This window comes from Sceloporus undulatus, chromosome 1, assembly GCF_019175285.1.
Source record: "Sceloporus undulatus isolate JIND9_A2432 ecotype Alabama chromosome 1, SceUnd_v1.1, whole genome shotgun sequence".
In the NCBI taxonomy this organism is placed as follows: domain Eukaryota; kingdom Metazoa; phylum Chordata; class Lepidosauria; order Squamata; family Phrynosomatidae; genus Sceloporus; species Sceloporus undulatus.
In genome coordinates, this window is record NC_056522.1 from 14,406,899 (window position 1) to 14,423,140 (window position 16,242).

Sequence of the window (16,242 nt, forward strand, 5' to 3'; positions counted from 1 at the left end):
GAGTTACCTTGTTTTAGACACATATGTTAACCACAGTATATTAGTTTCACTTGAGCCTGGATCATTTGAGCATTTGTAAATTGATTATCAGTGAACATTCGTGAAGGTGCAAACACACAGAGGAGGGAAAATCTTATACAACATAACATGTTGTGTTATATGTTATATTGTATATATGTTAAAGAAAAGTTAATAATTTTTTTTTAAAAAGGAGGTAAAATCTAGCCTATTTTTATGATAGTTGGTATTTGGCACATGTGGTAGAAATGCAGTGCAGTGTAGCACTGAAAAAGTCTCTTTACTTCTTGCCACTATTAGACCACTGTTGTCTAGTAGACTTATGCTACTTTCCACATTAAGATGGAACATGGTAGAGGTGACAAAACAGAGTGAAAGTAATACAGTACATAAACTTTTGTGCATTGGTGGAGATGTGTTCTGGTTTGTCTTGGTGCAAATGAGACTGCTCTGCCTAGTGGACAATGAAGGAATAATCTGTAGGTTTGGCAAGGGGGTCACATTTTCCCCCTTGTGGTATGCAGAAACTTGGAGTATTGTGTTTGCAGTATTTGTTTCTAACATAAGTGTTACACTAATGTAAGTTGCTTAACTGTTCTTGCATAAAACCATTATTATTATTATTATTATTATTATTATTATTATTATTATTATTATTAAGCTTTATTTATATAAAACCAGCAGGTATATTTTATATACCCATTAATTCTTTGTATATTTTTATTCCAAAGGGGTTACTGTTAGCCAAGTAGATGAAGAGACATTTTCCATATTTGCTCCAACACCAGCTGCTATGCATGAAGCACAAGAATTTGTTACTGAAATCTGCAAAGATGATGTAAGGACATATTTTAATAAGTTTAGATTTATATTTTATGATTAATAATTTTGGAGGAGATGCTTTCTGCATGTATGTTCAGTCACTTCCTCTCCTATAGCTTTTTAAGTGAACTTAACAGCATTTAAATAACATATGGTGGCCATGGTGCAAAAAGATCCTGTAAATGAATGAGAGGGCTTGTGGGGGTCCAGTGAAGAATTCTGAATGTTTCTTCAAACATATCCCACCCTTTAAAAAACTATTTCTGCTTAAAAAATAAAAGGTCAAAGAGCCCTTATGTTTCCAAGATGGGTTTTATTACTTGGATCTTCACCAGTATATTTTTATAATTTCTGTTTTTCTCTATGCAACTTTTTTTTTTACTGTTTTTCTTTTTCTACAGCAGGACTATCAATTGGAATTTGGAGCTATTTATACAGCCACAATTACAGAATTGAGGTAAATGAAAATACCTTCCAAAGTTGATTAGGTTTAGTAGTGTGTGTGTGTGTTCTCTGGCAATCCCACTTTTCTCTTATATGAGACCCAAAGGAACTCACACCATACATTAAAGCAATACACCTAAAACAGCCTGAAATAGACAGCCCTCAGTATCAGCAGGGGTTCAGTTCCAGACACACACCGCTGTGAATACCAAATACACAGCATCTCAAGGCCCATTACCATCATTAGATGCTGGCGTGCATGTGGTCGCCTTGGCACAGCTGTGTGCACAAATCGCTATTGATGATAATGGGGCAGAGCCATCCGCGGATGCTGCAGTCTGCTGATGGCTTGTTTTGTTCAGCAGATTGCAGAATCCGCGATGGCTAACCCACCAATATGCAGGGTTAATAATGACTAAAAAAATCAGTTAAATTTGAAGCTGATGGAGCCCTGGTGGCGCAGTGGTTAAATGCCTGTACTGCAGCCATTCACTCGAAACCACAAGGTTGCGAGTTCAAGACCAGCAAAAGGGCCCAAGCTCGACTCAGGCTTGCATCCTTCCGAGGTCGCTAAAATGAGTACCCAGATTGTTGGGGGCAAATTAGCTTACTTGCTAATTAGCTTACTTGCTGTTCACCGCTATGATCTTTGGAATAGCGGTATATAAATAAAACAAATTATTATTATTATTATTATTATTCTAATTTTATTTATGGAAACTGAAGCCCAGTGTTCAACTAGTGAAGAGATTATTTAAAAAGATAGGTGGTGTCATTTTGAATGGGGTTGGAAGTAAAATAAAGGAAGGATGTATAGTTACTCAAAGGGATTTATGTATGGAGGAGGGCAGTTGAAGGATTGTCTGAATCCCTCAACTGCAGTCTATTTTTCTGCTATGTCTTCTATAAATCAACCTGGTACCCTCTGGAAGTGTTGAACTACAGCTTCCATCAAGACCAGGTTTCACACTTGGTGAAGATATGATGGGATTTGTAATCTAACACTTGGGTGCACCAAGGTAAATATAGATGAAATAAGTAACAAAATACAAGTTACATTATTTATAAAGAAAAGGGGAAGGGTTAAACTGGCTTAGTTTTAAGGGAGGATATTAATGTTATGCATCCCTCCTTGCAGCCATCCTGTGAAATTAATGCAGGTTTCACTTTTTAATGCAGAGATATTGGGGTAATGGTGAAATTGTATCCAAACATGACTCCTGTTCTACTTCACAATTCACAACTTGATCAGAGAAAGGTATTTATTTTTCCTTCATTTCAAAAAAGTTTTCTTTTCTGGCTAATACTGTTTCTACAGTCTGCTAAGGGGCTGAGCAGAAGGGCCAGGATAGTACAGCCTGAACCCATACTACAGTGTGCCCGCATCATACACGGACGCTATACGCGGCTTTTAGCATACTCTGAAAGCCGCACGGGGTGTAAGGGGCAGCACATCCCATTGAAAGTAATTGGGTGCGCACTGCCACGCCATCGCACCATACACAAGCCCCATTACTTTCAGTGGGGCTCAAGCATAGGTGGGGGGGTTACGCAGGGGGTGTGGAACAGATTCCCCACGTAATAAAAGGGTGCACTGTATTCTGTACCGGGTGCTCATCCAGGTTGGTGTTTACACACCTATCTTTGCAGCACCCCAGGATCCATTACTGGCACATGCTCCTTACCTTACTGCACCGTCACTCCTAGTGTGAAGCCCTCCATCACTTTGTCCAATATGGAAATGGGGCACCTGACTGCACCCACATAGCAAGGCACCCCATTTCTGCCTCAGGCATGGTGACAGGGGGCATCTAAACAGCCAGGGTTTGCTGTAGATTTTCCAGGAAAGTCCATGGCAAACCAGGGGGCAAATTGACCCAGGATAAAGGGTGATTTCTCCAGGATAGAGTCAGATCCACTTGATCTGTGTCAGATCCACTTGATCAGACTTGGTCCTGGCCCTGGGGTTTAGGCCTGCATTGTCTAAACAGGATGAACTGATGGCAGGGGGAACGCAAGCCTTTTGACCTGTGTGGACAACACCTAAGATGGGAGAAATGACATGAAAGAGGTGATATTGTACCAGTCAATCAAAAAGACTGTCTTTTGAAGAACCGAGAGTTCAAGCAGGAATAAATGTATATCTTTTTTCTCAATTTTCCCCTCAATTTATGTTAATAAATCAATAGGAAGAAGTTCTGTTACTAATGTTCATTTAGACCCAATGCTAGCCAGAGGCTGCTCCCGCCCCAATTGTGCCGGGACTGTGGGGACCACATGGACCCACCGCCACAGTCCTCTACCTGGCCTCCAACAATGCCCCCAGTGCAGCCCAAAGCTGGCACTTTTTGTGCTGGCTCTTCCAGGTTGGCGTGACCTCGGTGCAGCTTCCGGCTGTGTTCAAGGTGTGCGTAATGTAAACGCCATGCCCCCAACAATTTTTTGGCAAATGCTTTTATATGCTTTCCAATCATACTGAAAATATTACTGAGCTATAAAAACAAATTTAATGGTGTGAACATTTTGCTCTAGATTAAGCATCCTAGCGCTCTTGGATTAGAGGTTGGCCAAGAAATCCAGGTAATACTTCATTATCTTATAATACATGAAAATTGTTTAAATGGGTATGGTCTATTACTTAATATAGTCAGTACAGAAACTACTACTTTTTTACATTTCACTGGATATGTGATGGTTCAGTACTGTGATATATAGGTTCATGCTCTAGCCTGAAGAAACATGTGGGATACGGTCAGATTGTATTTAAAAAAAGAATATATGTCTATTTGAGTGCCTGCAGAACCACTCATTGGGTGTCAGAGGTTCCCCAGGGTCTGTGGCAAGCAGAACACTAACAGGCAGATCCTCCCCTTGGGTCTCTTGTTTACATTGTGGCTTAGAAAAGATAAGAAAAAAACAAACAATTCTTCCAAGCAGTAGGTTAATTTTAGTTTTTCTTCTTTGTGCCTTAGTACAAGTGAGAAAAGATGGCATGCTCTTTGCAAACCCTTTTATGCTTGCCAGGGGGCTCACAGCAGAGGGAGTGGGCCATTACTGGCCATAAATAGCAGTTGGCTAGTAAACCTCAGTTCAGTGTTCTTTCCATTTCTGATTTTTCCTAGGTAGAACCATGGGCCTATCTTTTCACCTTTCACAACGGAGCATGTTCTGTGCTGATAAACCTGTTTTACAAGCTACTCACCCCCACAAAATGCCTATGAAACTTGCCATCACAAGGATTTCAGTGTTCTCTGTGACCTCAATACGTCAGTGGGAACCTCATACATATGTATAACTCACCTCTTCAGAAGGGGAATTTTTGAATCAATGGGGCTTCCAAACATTTCTGAGATTTCCTATTACCATATTTTCCGGCATATAAGACGACTGGGCGTATAAGACGACCCCAACTTTTCCAGTTAAAAAATAGAGTTTGGGGTATACTCGCCGTATAAGACTACCCCTCTTCCAACGCAAACCAAATAAAAATTTTAAAAAACAAACATCAGATTTGATTTCAATATGGTAATTTTAATTCAAATGCTTATGACATGCGGGTACTTAGCAGGAAAACCTGTTGTATACAAAGCCTGCTTGGACTGGTCAGCTCTCCCTGCCTGCCCAGTGCTCCCTGTCTCCAAGATTTTTTTCTACCATACTTGTATAGTGCCGCCATTGCTGCTTTCATACGGTCACCACATACAGAGGGGATGCGGCCGCAGCCGTTTTTGAGCTCCCCCCACCATATGCAGCGACCGCAGATTTTCTAGTCCAGCTTGGAGGTTCAGCACTCATCCTATAAGACAACACCCGGCGTATAAGGCGACCCCCGACTTTTGAAAAGATTTTCCTGGGTTAAAAAGTAGTCTTATATGCCAGAAAATACAGTACTATCCTTACTTTGACTTCAGTAGTTAAATTTGTTAGAATTTAGGATTTCTTTTTAAAGATGTGCTATTTTATAACTCTTACATTGAAACTTACTGAATTTACCACAGGTTGAGATTAATCTCATTTCTTCCTACCAACAGGTGAAATATTTTGGACGTGATCCAACTGATGGCAGAATGAGGCTCTCACGGAAAGTACTTCAGTCTCCAGCGTCATCTGTTGTTAAAACATTAAGTGACAAAAACAATGTAGTAATGGGAGGTGCAGTTCCAGAGTCTGCTACATCATCATCCTAGCAGTTTTCAAAAGCATAGGAGTATTACTGGATTTAGTCAAAACTGTGGACTTCTGAAAGAGACTGAGTAATTGTTGCAAAAACCATGTAAATTATCATGCAGGTTCTTATCATGCAGAGTTGTATACACACACATTTCAAATTTTGTATAAATATATTTGGATGCCAGATTATTTTCAGTTGTGTTTTTCCTCCCATGGAGTTTTTCCTTAACAGAGCTTAATAAATCATGTAAAACCTGAGGCAGAGGTTTCTAAATGAACAGAATAGTTACCTTCAGCCACTGGAGAACAAATCAGTGCCTAATTAATGCCTTACCTCTGATACTGAGAGGTTCTTAAAGTTATGTGCACTAATAATAATAATAATAATAATAATAATAATAGGATTTATTTATATGCCGCCCAATCACTGGGAATCCGGGCGGCTTATAACAGAGGAGATAATAGACGGTTCCCTGCCCTCAGGCTTACAATCTAAAAAGACACGACACAAAAGAAGAAGGGAATGGTGAGGGGGCAGGGGATCAGGTCCAGCATTCTTCTCTCCCTCTGAGGCCTGGACCAAGACAGATGAACATACTACATTCCCACACATGTTCACAGTTTTCTTTTATATGATAGTCTACTGGCAAGTAAATATTTTTAAAACCCAGCTAATTCTCTAGCATATGAACTAGAGAACAGTAAATTTCTTCCAAAATGCATGTGACTGCTGTAGTTGGAAGCCCTTTCAGTAGAATTTTATTTGCATACCTACTGTTAAAAACGAAGGCAGCGACGGGTATGATTTGATAATTATAAAATTGAAAGAACTGTGCAAGGTAATGTGCAAATAAAAGTTTTAGAAAATACATATTTCACAACGTATTTGAATCAGTCTGTAGGCTGATGGAATTTTAGGTTTACTTTGGAACTGCCACCTAAAACCATTACATTGGTAATGTAAAGCCATTTCTAAAAAGGGCACTTTTCAGAAGTATCATAGTCTGTATATAGAAGGCAGATCCAATTGTTAGTCCATACTGGAGTAGATCCTATTTACCCAATAGCAGAATTGAATCAAAGGACTTACAGATGGGTTGTCTTGTTCCATTGATTCAATCAGTCTGCTCTAGATGGGATTAACAAATGCATTTAAGATTCTGTCTCTTGATCATGTGGAATGTGTGGTGGTCACTCCCTTTAAGCACATGCATTGATGGTACGCCATACAAAGAAATGCATCCCTGGGAATTTGGGTTGTTGGGCTGTTAACCTGAAAGACCGAATGTATGAATGACCAATGAGGTGAGAGTTGTACAGGAAAAAGGGCTTATAGACTATCAATTCCTGTTTAGAAAAAAAAATGAGGCACAGCTCATGTTTTAAAAAGGAACAGACAGGTTAAAGAACAACCGAACAAACCTTAGAAATACTAGAAGTGTTGAAAGCCTGGAACTGTCAAAATTGAAATTGTAAAAATACATGACTCTGCTGCCACAAGAGAAAAACTAAGTGTCAAAAAGCACACTTCAGCCTTACAGATTTGGAGGTGTCCTGTATTAACAAAGATTGCTTTCTTGGGGGAAAACTTAAACCTGAGAAACTACATGAAAACAACAGCATAATCAAAAGCAAACTAGAAACAGGCTATAAGGAATTTAATGCTATGTTTGCATAAAATGCTGATCTTCCAAATGATTGTCACTTAGAAATGTGTAACTTAAGTTTGGAGCTGCACTTATTATCAGAAGGAGGAATTTAAGTGGTTAAATTGCAATACAAAAATAATAAATAGGATCTGTTTAGTAAACTCTCAAGTCTTTAGAATTGCTGTTGAATCAAGAACAATACTAAAGTATCTATTACTGTGAAATTTCACAGAATCATAGAGTTGGAAGAGGCCTCAAGGGCCATCCAGTCCAACCCCCTGCCATGCAGGAAATCCAAATCAAAGCATCCCCGACAGATGGCCATCCAGCCTCTGTTTGAAGACCTCAAGGAAGGAGACTCCGCCACACTCCAAGGGAGTGTGTTCCACTGTCGAAAAGCCCTTACTGTCAGGAAGTTCTTCCTAATGTTCAGGTGGAATCTCTTTTTCTGTAGCTTGCATCCATTGTTCCAGGTCCTGTTCTCTGGAGCAGCAGAAAACAAGCTTGCTCCCTCCTCAATATGACTTCCTTTCAAATATTTAAACAGGGCTATCATATCACCTCTTAACCTTCTCTTCTCCAGACTAAACATCCCCAGCTCTCTGAGTCATTCCTCATAGGGCAAGGTTTCCAGACCTTTCACCATTTTAGTCGCCCTCCTCTGGACACGCTCCAGTTTCTCAATGTCCTTTTTGAATTGTGGTGCCCAGAACTGGACACAGTATTCCAGGTGGGGCCTGACCAAAGCAGAACACAGTGGCACTATTACTTCACTTGATCTAGACACTATACTTTTATTGATGCAGCCTAAAATTGCATTGGCCTTTTTAGCTGCTGCATCGCACTGTTCACTCATGTTCAACTTGTGGTCTACTTGGACTCCCAGATCCCTTTCACACGTAGTTTCATTCAGCCAGGTGTCCCCCATCCTATATCTGTGCATTTTATTTTTCTGCCCTAAGTGCAGTACCTTACATTTCTCCGTACTGAATTTAATTTTGTTAGCTTTGGCCCAGCTTTCTAGTCTATTGAGGTAATTTTGAATTTTGATCCTGTCCTCTGGAGTATTAGCTATTCCTCCTAATATGGTATCATCTGCAAATTTGATAAGTGTGCTCCCAATCCTGTCATCCAGGTCATTGATATAGATGTAGAATAACACAGGGCCTAGGACAGAGCCCTGTGGGACCCCACTGGTCACTTCTCTCCAGGATGAAAGGGAGCCATTGCTGAGCACCCTTTGGCTTTGGCCGGTCAACCAATTACAAATCCATGTAACAGTTACCTTGTCTAGCCCACCTTTTACAAGCTTGTTTGCAAGAATATCATGGGAAACCTTGTCAAAGGCCTTACTGAAATCAAGATATACTATATCCATAGCATTCCCTTCATCTACCAAGCTGGTAATTTTATCAAAGAAAGAGATCAGATTTGTCTGGCATGACTTGTTTCTCTGAAACCCATGTTGACTTTTTGTGATTATGGAATTGCCATCTAGATGTTCACAGACTCTTTGTTTAATGATCTGCTCCAGAATCTTTCCTGGGATTGATGTCAGACTAACTGGACGATAATTGTTGGGATCCTCTTTTTTCCCCTTTTTGAAGATGGGGACAACGTTTGCCCTCCTCCAGTCTGCTGGGACTTCTCCTCTTCTCCAGGAGTTCTCAAAGATTATTGCCAATGACTCCGATATTACATTTGCCAGTTCTTTTAATACCCTTGGATGTAGTTCATCTGGTCCTGGAGACTTAAATTCATTTAGATTAACAAGGTATTCCTCTACTATCTCTTTACTTATTCTGTGCTGAAATTCCCCTATTCTGTCCTCTGCTCCATTGTCCTCAGCTTGAGCACCCTTTTCCTTTTCTGAGAAGACTGAGGCAAAGAAGGTATTGAGTAATTCTGCCTTTTCTCTGTCCCCTGTTAACATTTTGCCATCTTCTTAATGCATTGCCCCTACCATTTCCTTCTTCTTACTTTTGCTTCGGACATATCCAAAAAAGCCCTTTTTATTCTTTTTAACCTCTCTAGCAAGCCTGAGTTCATTTTGCGCTTTAGCTTTTCTGACTTTATCCCTACAAATGCCTGCTATTTGTTTGAATTCCTCTTTGGTGATTTCCCCCCTTTTCCATTTCTTATACATGTTCCATTTAAAAGTTAGCTCAGTTGAAAGTTCCTTAGTCATCCATCCTGGTTTCTTGAGACACCTTCCATTTTTCTTTCTCACTGGAACTGTTTGAAATTGTGCCTTCAGTATCTTCCTTTTGAGAAACTCCCATCCGTCCTGAACTCCCTTATCTTTTAGTATTTCTGACCATGGGATCACCCTCAATACTTCTCTAAGTTTACTGAAATCTGCTCTCCTAAAGTCTAGAATGCGTGTGTCTGACTATGCCTGGCTTCTCCTTTCCATTGTATAACAGACTCCAGGAGAATGTGGTCACTTCCACCTAATGATCCCACCACTTGCACCCCATTAACCAAGTCATCCTTGTTGGTTAGGATCAGATCTAAAATAGCCGACCCTCTTGTTGCCTCTTCCACCTTTTGGACAATGAAACTGTCTTCCAGGCAAGTGAGGAATTTGCTAGACCTTGAGGATTTGGCTGAGTTTTGACTTCCAGGAAATATCAGGATAGTTGAAGTCGCCCATCGCTACTACCTCGCTCCTTTCTGAGTGTGTGGTCATCTGTTCTAGAAAGGCATCATCCAATTCCTCCGTCTGACTTGGGGGTCTGTAGTGGACTCCCACCGTGACATCCTTGTTGTTTCCCTCCCCTTTAATTTTTATCCAGATGCTCTCCACCTGGCTTCCAGGATTAATGTCCTGGATCTCTTCACTGGTGTAAATATCTCTGACATATAGTGCTATTCCTCCTCCTTTCCTGTTTGGCCTATTTCTCTTTAAAAGGTTATACCCCTCTATTTCCACATTCCAATCGTAAGACTGATCCCACCAGGTTTCGGTGATGCCTATTATATCATATTTGCTTTGTTGTATTAGGAGTTCGAGTTCATCTTGTTTATTTCCCATGCTCTGTGCATTAGTGTAGAGACATCGCAGACCATGGGTCCCTTTTACTTGCTGCTTGTGCAAGTTTTTTTGCCTCCCACTGTTGGGTCCTTGCACTTTTTTTCTTGTTTCCTCTATGTCAGTTTGACAAGTTTCTCCAGCCCTTTCGCCTTCCTTAATATTGTCTTTTTTGAGAGGCAAGTAAGCATTCCCTAGTTTTGATTAAAATGCACATTACTATATCATACTATCATAGAAAACTGAGACCGTTTAAAAGTGAGAGAAAAAGGATTTATCCAATGCAAGATACAGAAATTTCAAACGTTTAGTTATGAGCCAGTTTTGTGTTGCTTCACCTCTGAAAAGTACCTCTTTAGGACAAGAGGTGGAGAGCTGATGTTTGACGATCATAATGAAAAATGTAGAAATACATAGAGATGAAACAATTTATACAATTAAACACAAACTTAGTGTGGCTGAAGGGGAACTTCGGTTAAGGTTGAGATAATGTAAATGTGAACATTTGAATGTTTGAGATCATGCCTATGTATTTTTGCTACTTTAAGTGAGTAAAATATGGTTATCTACACGCGCTGCTATTTTCCATTTCTTTTTTCTTATATGCATTCTTGAAAGAAAGATGCATATATCTGTATAAGTGCCCCAAAGAGCTTTTATAAACATTTTTGTGGAGCAATGATAAAATAATCTTAGTAAAAGGTTACAATATATTTCAGAAAAAAATATACCTCTTGCACTTTGGGCCAAACCCTAAAGGTGATAATTTTTTTGTCTTTGCCTAAATTTATCTGTTCAGAACATTTACTGATCTTTGTGAGGGAGTTGTTACAAATTATGTCTTATAGCCCCTATTTTCTTCATGGTTAGGGATAATAATGCCAATGTACATATAAAAATATGTGCTGCTTCAGGATGGGAATCATGCAGCCCTTCAGATAGTGAATGGAAGTTCCCAGTATTCTTTACTACTCACTGCTAGCTAGGGCTGACAGGGAGGTACCGCTGAATAGGAAGATTGCACAATTCTCTACTTTAACCCAAGACTTTGGTTTTAACCAATAAAGTATTGTAGGAGTTTATTGCATCCCCTCATGCCACCTTCTCTTTTCAACCTCACTGCAGTTGCTTAGGTATAATAGCTTGCTGCCACTGTTTCCCTAACTATTGCAAGTGTGAGTGCTGAGAGGAACATGTACACATGTTGGTAGCAGCAAGTAACAAACCTTGCCACTGTATTTTGTGAGGTTTGCTCCCAGGTAAATTTGCAGATATGTGTGTGAAGTATTATCATCTGTACTAGTGCAGGGCAGAACTCTAGCTCTTCAGACCTTTTGATGCCCTTTAACACCACACAGTTGCACCACATGGCAACATCATATGGAATCCTGGGATTTTATTTTCTATTCATTAATATTTACTAGAGAGCTCTGGCTGTAAATTCAAAATGCCCCTTCCTAACAGATTGCAGGATTCCTTGTCATGTTATATGGCAGTTAAACTAGAAATGTACGACTGTAGTTGTGCGGTGTGAAAAGGCCCTTTATTGCCACATTTGTATATTATTGTTCGGTCTGCAAAGCCATGCAAAAGATATTCTCAGCCACTCTCAGATTTGATTACATGAATGTTTCTCTCATAAATTATGTGAAGTCCTTTCTTATTGCAGCTTGTCTTGGAAGCATTAGGGAGTTGTCTCACTATTTGCATATTTAGATATGCTGATATGTTAACAGCATGGTTTGAAGTCTAAACTGACTGGTTTGTTAACCTTCTCTTAAACTGTTTTTAAAATAAGTGTTTTTAAACTTTCTATTAGGTGTTTAACTGCATTCTGCAATGTTTTTTTCTTCTGTCCTCAGTATTTAATTGATAATTTAACAGAATTTGTGTTTACTATGGGAAGTGATGAGACTGGTTTCTGTGAAAGCTCCATTGACAATTAGTTTGGAAATGCAACAGGGACGGGATTTGTCATGCTTGTGAATCTCCAGTAAACCTCAGAATTGCAATTTACAGACCATTGTGTGCCAGTGGTGATGGCTTATGCGTGTGCCTAGTTATAGTCCAGTTGTTTCTAGAAGCAAACAACATAGGATATCAAAAAAAGCCCCATTTCCCAACCTGTGTTGCTCACAACAATATTGGCATTGCCTGATGTGTAATGGTTGTGTCTAAAAGGCAGATAGGAAATGGTTGTGTGTGTTGACAGTGGTCCAAAACACACTGCAGAAATAATCCAGTTTGAGACTGCTTTAACAGCCCTAGCTCAATGCTTCTAAGTCATGCTTCAAATGGAGGACATTTTGGGATTTCCCCTGGACAGAAAATTGAAATGTAGGACATGTCATGGGGAAAGGAGGACACCTGGTCACCCTGGCAGTGATAAAGAGTTCAGGAAAAAGCATGTCCCTCTGTCTTGATAGAAGCGCTCCCGGTTGATACCAGTTTTAACTGCCATGGCTCAATGCTATGGAATTCTGGGAGCTGTAGTTTTATGAGGCATTTAGCTTTTTCAGGGAGCTCTGGTGCCATAACAAACTATAATTCCCAGAATTCCATAGCCTTGAGCCTTGGCAGTTAAAGTGGTGTCAAACTGGATTATTTCTGCAGTGTGGATGCAGCTGCTATCCAAGATGCCTACGCCACTTGCCATAATGGGCAAGGGCCCAGAGTGTCACCAAATTTGGAGCCAGGCCTCTATCAAACAACAGTTGCTCCTCTGCATCCACGGATTCAGGCATCTGCAGTATTAAATTCCAAAACCCAACCCTTGCTTTTGCCATATTATATAAGGGACGCCATTCTACTATGCCACTGTATCTAATAGGACTTGAGCATCCACAGATTTTGTTATTTATGGGGGGGGGGACTGGGGCCAAACCCCAGCGGATAACAATGGTCCACTGTACAAACCTCTAGCACCTGCATTTCAGCTTTAACTAATGTATTCTGACATTCCCCCAAAGACAGATAAAGGCGCAGTGCCTTCTGGTAGAGACAGTCCAGAACAGAACTAGTTCTCAGATTAAGTCCAGGAGAGTGATTAATTGTTCAAGCACATTTGTTTATTCTTTCCTTTCCTATCTATGGAGACCCAGAGGACCTTCTCCGCAACCGCTCCCAAACCGTGGAACGGCTGTTGGATGAGAGCCGCCCCATTGCAAGCTTGGACAGCTTTAAGAAAGCTGTCAAGACAACGGATCTCTTCCGACAGGCCTTTCTTCCTGGAGCGGGTTGCAGCCACCCATTGAATCCCTTGTCATCTAGGCAATCCCATTAATTGTCTTGTACCCCGTTGGTTTTAGTATGAACCTTTTAACGTATTTGTGATTTAATTGTTATTTTAAGGGGGGGAGATAGAATTTGGGATTATTGTATATTGTTATTTTACTAGTCGGAGTAGGTGGGATATAAATAAACGTTATTATTATTATTATTATTCCCAAAGAAAAGCTATTTATAATAATAATCATAATAATTTAAATTTATAATTATTATTCCCTAAGAAAAGCTTTTATTATTCCCAAATAATAATATGTCGCTGTTATTGTTATTAATTATTACTATCATCATCATCATCCACAGCATGACTATTCCCAGCCTTTCCCTTTCGCGGAGCCTCGTGCTTCTCCTTCTCTCGCTCGGAATGTAATGAATCAGTGAGTTCCCGCCAGAACCAGGGCCGTGCCCACTGCGCAGGCGCAAAGCCCCCCTCTCGTTGCCTTTCTCCCCAACTTCCTCTCCGCGACGTTCGCGCTTCCTCCTCCTTTTTTTCCTCCGCGGCCGCCGTAGCCCCTGCGAGTGGAGCCCGTGCGCAGCCTCCCTGGCCCCTCCCTCCCGGTGGCTCCTGAGAGGAAGAGAAAGAGCCAGCGACGAGGACGGGACAGGAGTCGGGCCGCAAGATGGCGGACGCGGCGCCCGGGAGGAGCAGGAGGCGGAGGCGGGGGCGGCGGTAGAAGTCTCCCCGTCGCCATGCCAGGAGGAGGAGGCGGCGGCGAGTGCAAGGCCTCCCCAGCGACGCCCTCCTCCTCTTCCTCCCTCCGATAAAGCCGGGCCGGGCTCGGCGGCTGGTCCTTCGCCTTGCCTCCCCTTCATAGCCCTCCTCCTCCTCCTCCGCCATGTCGGACACCCGGCGCCGGGTGAAGGTCTACACGCTCAACGAGGAGCGGCAATGGGACGACAGGGGCACCGGGCACGTCTCCTCCACGTACGTGGAGCGCCTCAAGGGGATGTCGCTGCTCGTCAGGGCCGAGGCCGACGGTGAGGGAAGGAAGGGGAAGGAGGAGGGATGGGGAGGATGAGAAGGATGAGAATGGGGGGCTGCAGGGGACAATGGAGGCCCAGGAGGAGGAAGAAGAAAGGGGGAGTCCTTACAGGATAGCGGTATAGAAGTAAATTATATTATTATTATTATTATTATATCTATAGGGTGTATCTATGTAGGGTACACACATATATAGGGTGTGTGTGTATGTATATATGGTGTATATACCCTATATGTGTGTGTGTGTACCCTATATATACACACCATATATATATATATATATATAGTATATAGCATATATGGGTACTCACATATATAGGGTGTGTTCGTGTGTATATAGGGTATATATCCTCATAGCCCCTCTCCTCAGGATCCCTGAGGGCTTTAAGCAGGAGGCCCTGAGCCCCCCCTCCTTCCTCCCTCCCTAAAGGAACTCCAGGAATGGCCCACTTTGAGGCCACTTTGCTCAGCCTCAATGCTGAGGGAGCCCTGGGGCTGTAGTTTTGTGAGAGGCCTTGAGCCCTCCTCTGCCATCAACTACAGCCCCCCAGGATCCCCATAGCACTGTTAAAGTTCCTGCAGTGTGTTTTGGACATTTCTCAGAGGACTACAGATTCTGGTCTTACTCAACACCCCCAAAACCCCTCCTAAGTATTGATGATGAGAGTGATGGGTGAGCCCCATTCCTCCCCCAGCCAAGGTTTCTTCTGCCCCATTGTGCGCCCACAGAGTGCCTTCTTGGCTGGTTTGGCCCCACAGGACTGGAAAAGTCAGGGGTCCTGTAGCACCTTTGGGACTAAAGCTACAAACTCCCTTTCTGCATGCTGGTTTTCCAGACTGAATGCTACTCACCCATTTATTTCAGATTCAAGGTATGGAAAACCAGTTTGCAAAGGGCACCTTTAAGACCAATGAAGTCAGTGAAGTTGATTTAAGACTAGGAAAATGTAGGCTGCCAACTTCTTTCACTCAAAGATGCTACAAGCTCCCTTTGCATGCTGGTTTTCCAGACTAAACACAGCTATGTCTTTGAATGCTACTCACCCAGTCTTTTCAGATTCAAAGAACAGTAAGGAAAACCAGACTGCAAAGGGGTCTTGCAGCACCTTTGAGATTAAGACTAGGAAAAATTAGGCTGCCAACTTATTTCAGTCAAAGATGCTGCAGCCTCCCTTTTTGCATGCTGCTTCTGCAGAAGGCTATGTTTTTGCTACTCACCCAGTTGTTTCAGATTCAAAGACCAGTATGGAAAAGCAATATGCAAAGGGATTTGTGGCACCTTTGAGATTAAAGCTAAAAGATCCCTTTTTACATGCTGGTTTTCCAGGAAGCTATATCTTTACTACTCACGCAGTAGTTTCAGATTCAAAGACCAGGATGGGAAGCTAGTATTCAAAGGGATCTTGTAGTACCTTTGAGATTAATGAAGTTCTTTCACTCAAAGGTGTTACAAGATCCCTTTGCATCCTGGTTTTGCAGAAGGCTATGTCTTTGCTACTCACCCAGTCATTTCAGATTCAAAGACTAGTATGGGAAACCAGTATGCAAAGAAGTCTTGTAGCACCTTTGAGACTAATGAAGTCATATTAAGACTACGAGAACTTAGGCTATCAACTTCTTTCACTCAAACATGCTACAAGATCCCTTTGCATCCTGGTTTTGCAGAAGGCTATGTCTTTGCTACTCACCCAGTCATTTCAGATTCAAAGACTAGTATGGGAAACCAGTATGCAAAGAAGTCTTGTAGCACCTTTGAGACTAATGAAGTCATATTAAGACTACGAGAACTTAGGCTATCAACTTCTTTCACTCAAACATGCTACAAGATCCCTTTGCAT

At 41.6% G+C, this 16,242-nt stretch overlaps 2 protein-coding genes across 2 annotated transcripts in view; both read left to right on the forward strand.

Moving 5' to 3' along the window:
- The window catches only part of PNPT1 (polyribonucleotide nucleotidyltransferase 1), a 37,018-nt gene extending 31,126 nt beyond the window's left edge, over positions 1-5,892 (forward strand). The window contains exons 24-28 of the mRNA XM_042444231.1: positions 750-856; positions 1,242-1,297; positions 2,464-2,542; positions 3,817-3,864; positions 5,316-5,892. Of these exons, the coding sequence (XP_042300165.1) occupies positions 750-856; positions 1,242-1,297; positions 2,464-2,542; positions 3,817-3,864; positions 5,316-5,471 (446 nt within the window). The 3' untranslated portion in view covers positions 5,472-5,892. The remainder of the gene's footprint in view (positions 1-749; positions 857-1,241; positions 1,298-2,463; positions 2,543-3,816; positions 3,865-5,315) is intronic.
- Positions 5,893-13,964: 8,072 nt separating this feature from the next.
- Positions 13,965-16,242, forward strand: part of PPP4R3B (protein phosphatase 4 regulatory subunit 3B) — a 41,051-nt gene continuing 38,773 nt past the window's right edge. Inside the window, 1 exon segment of the mRNA XM_042446934.1 lies at positions 13,965-14,400. Within this exon segment, the coding sequence (XP_042302868.1) occupies positions 14,259-14,400 (142 nt within the window). The 5' untranslated portion in view covers positions 13,965-14,258.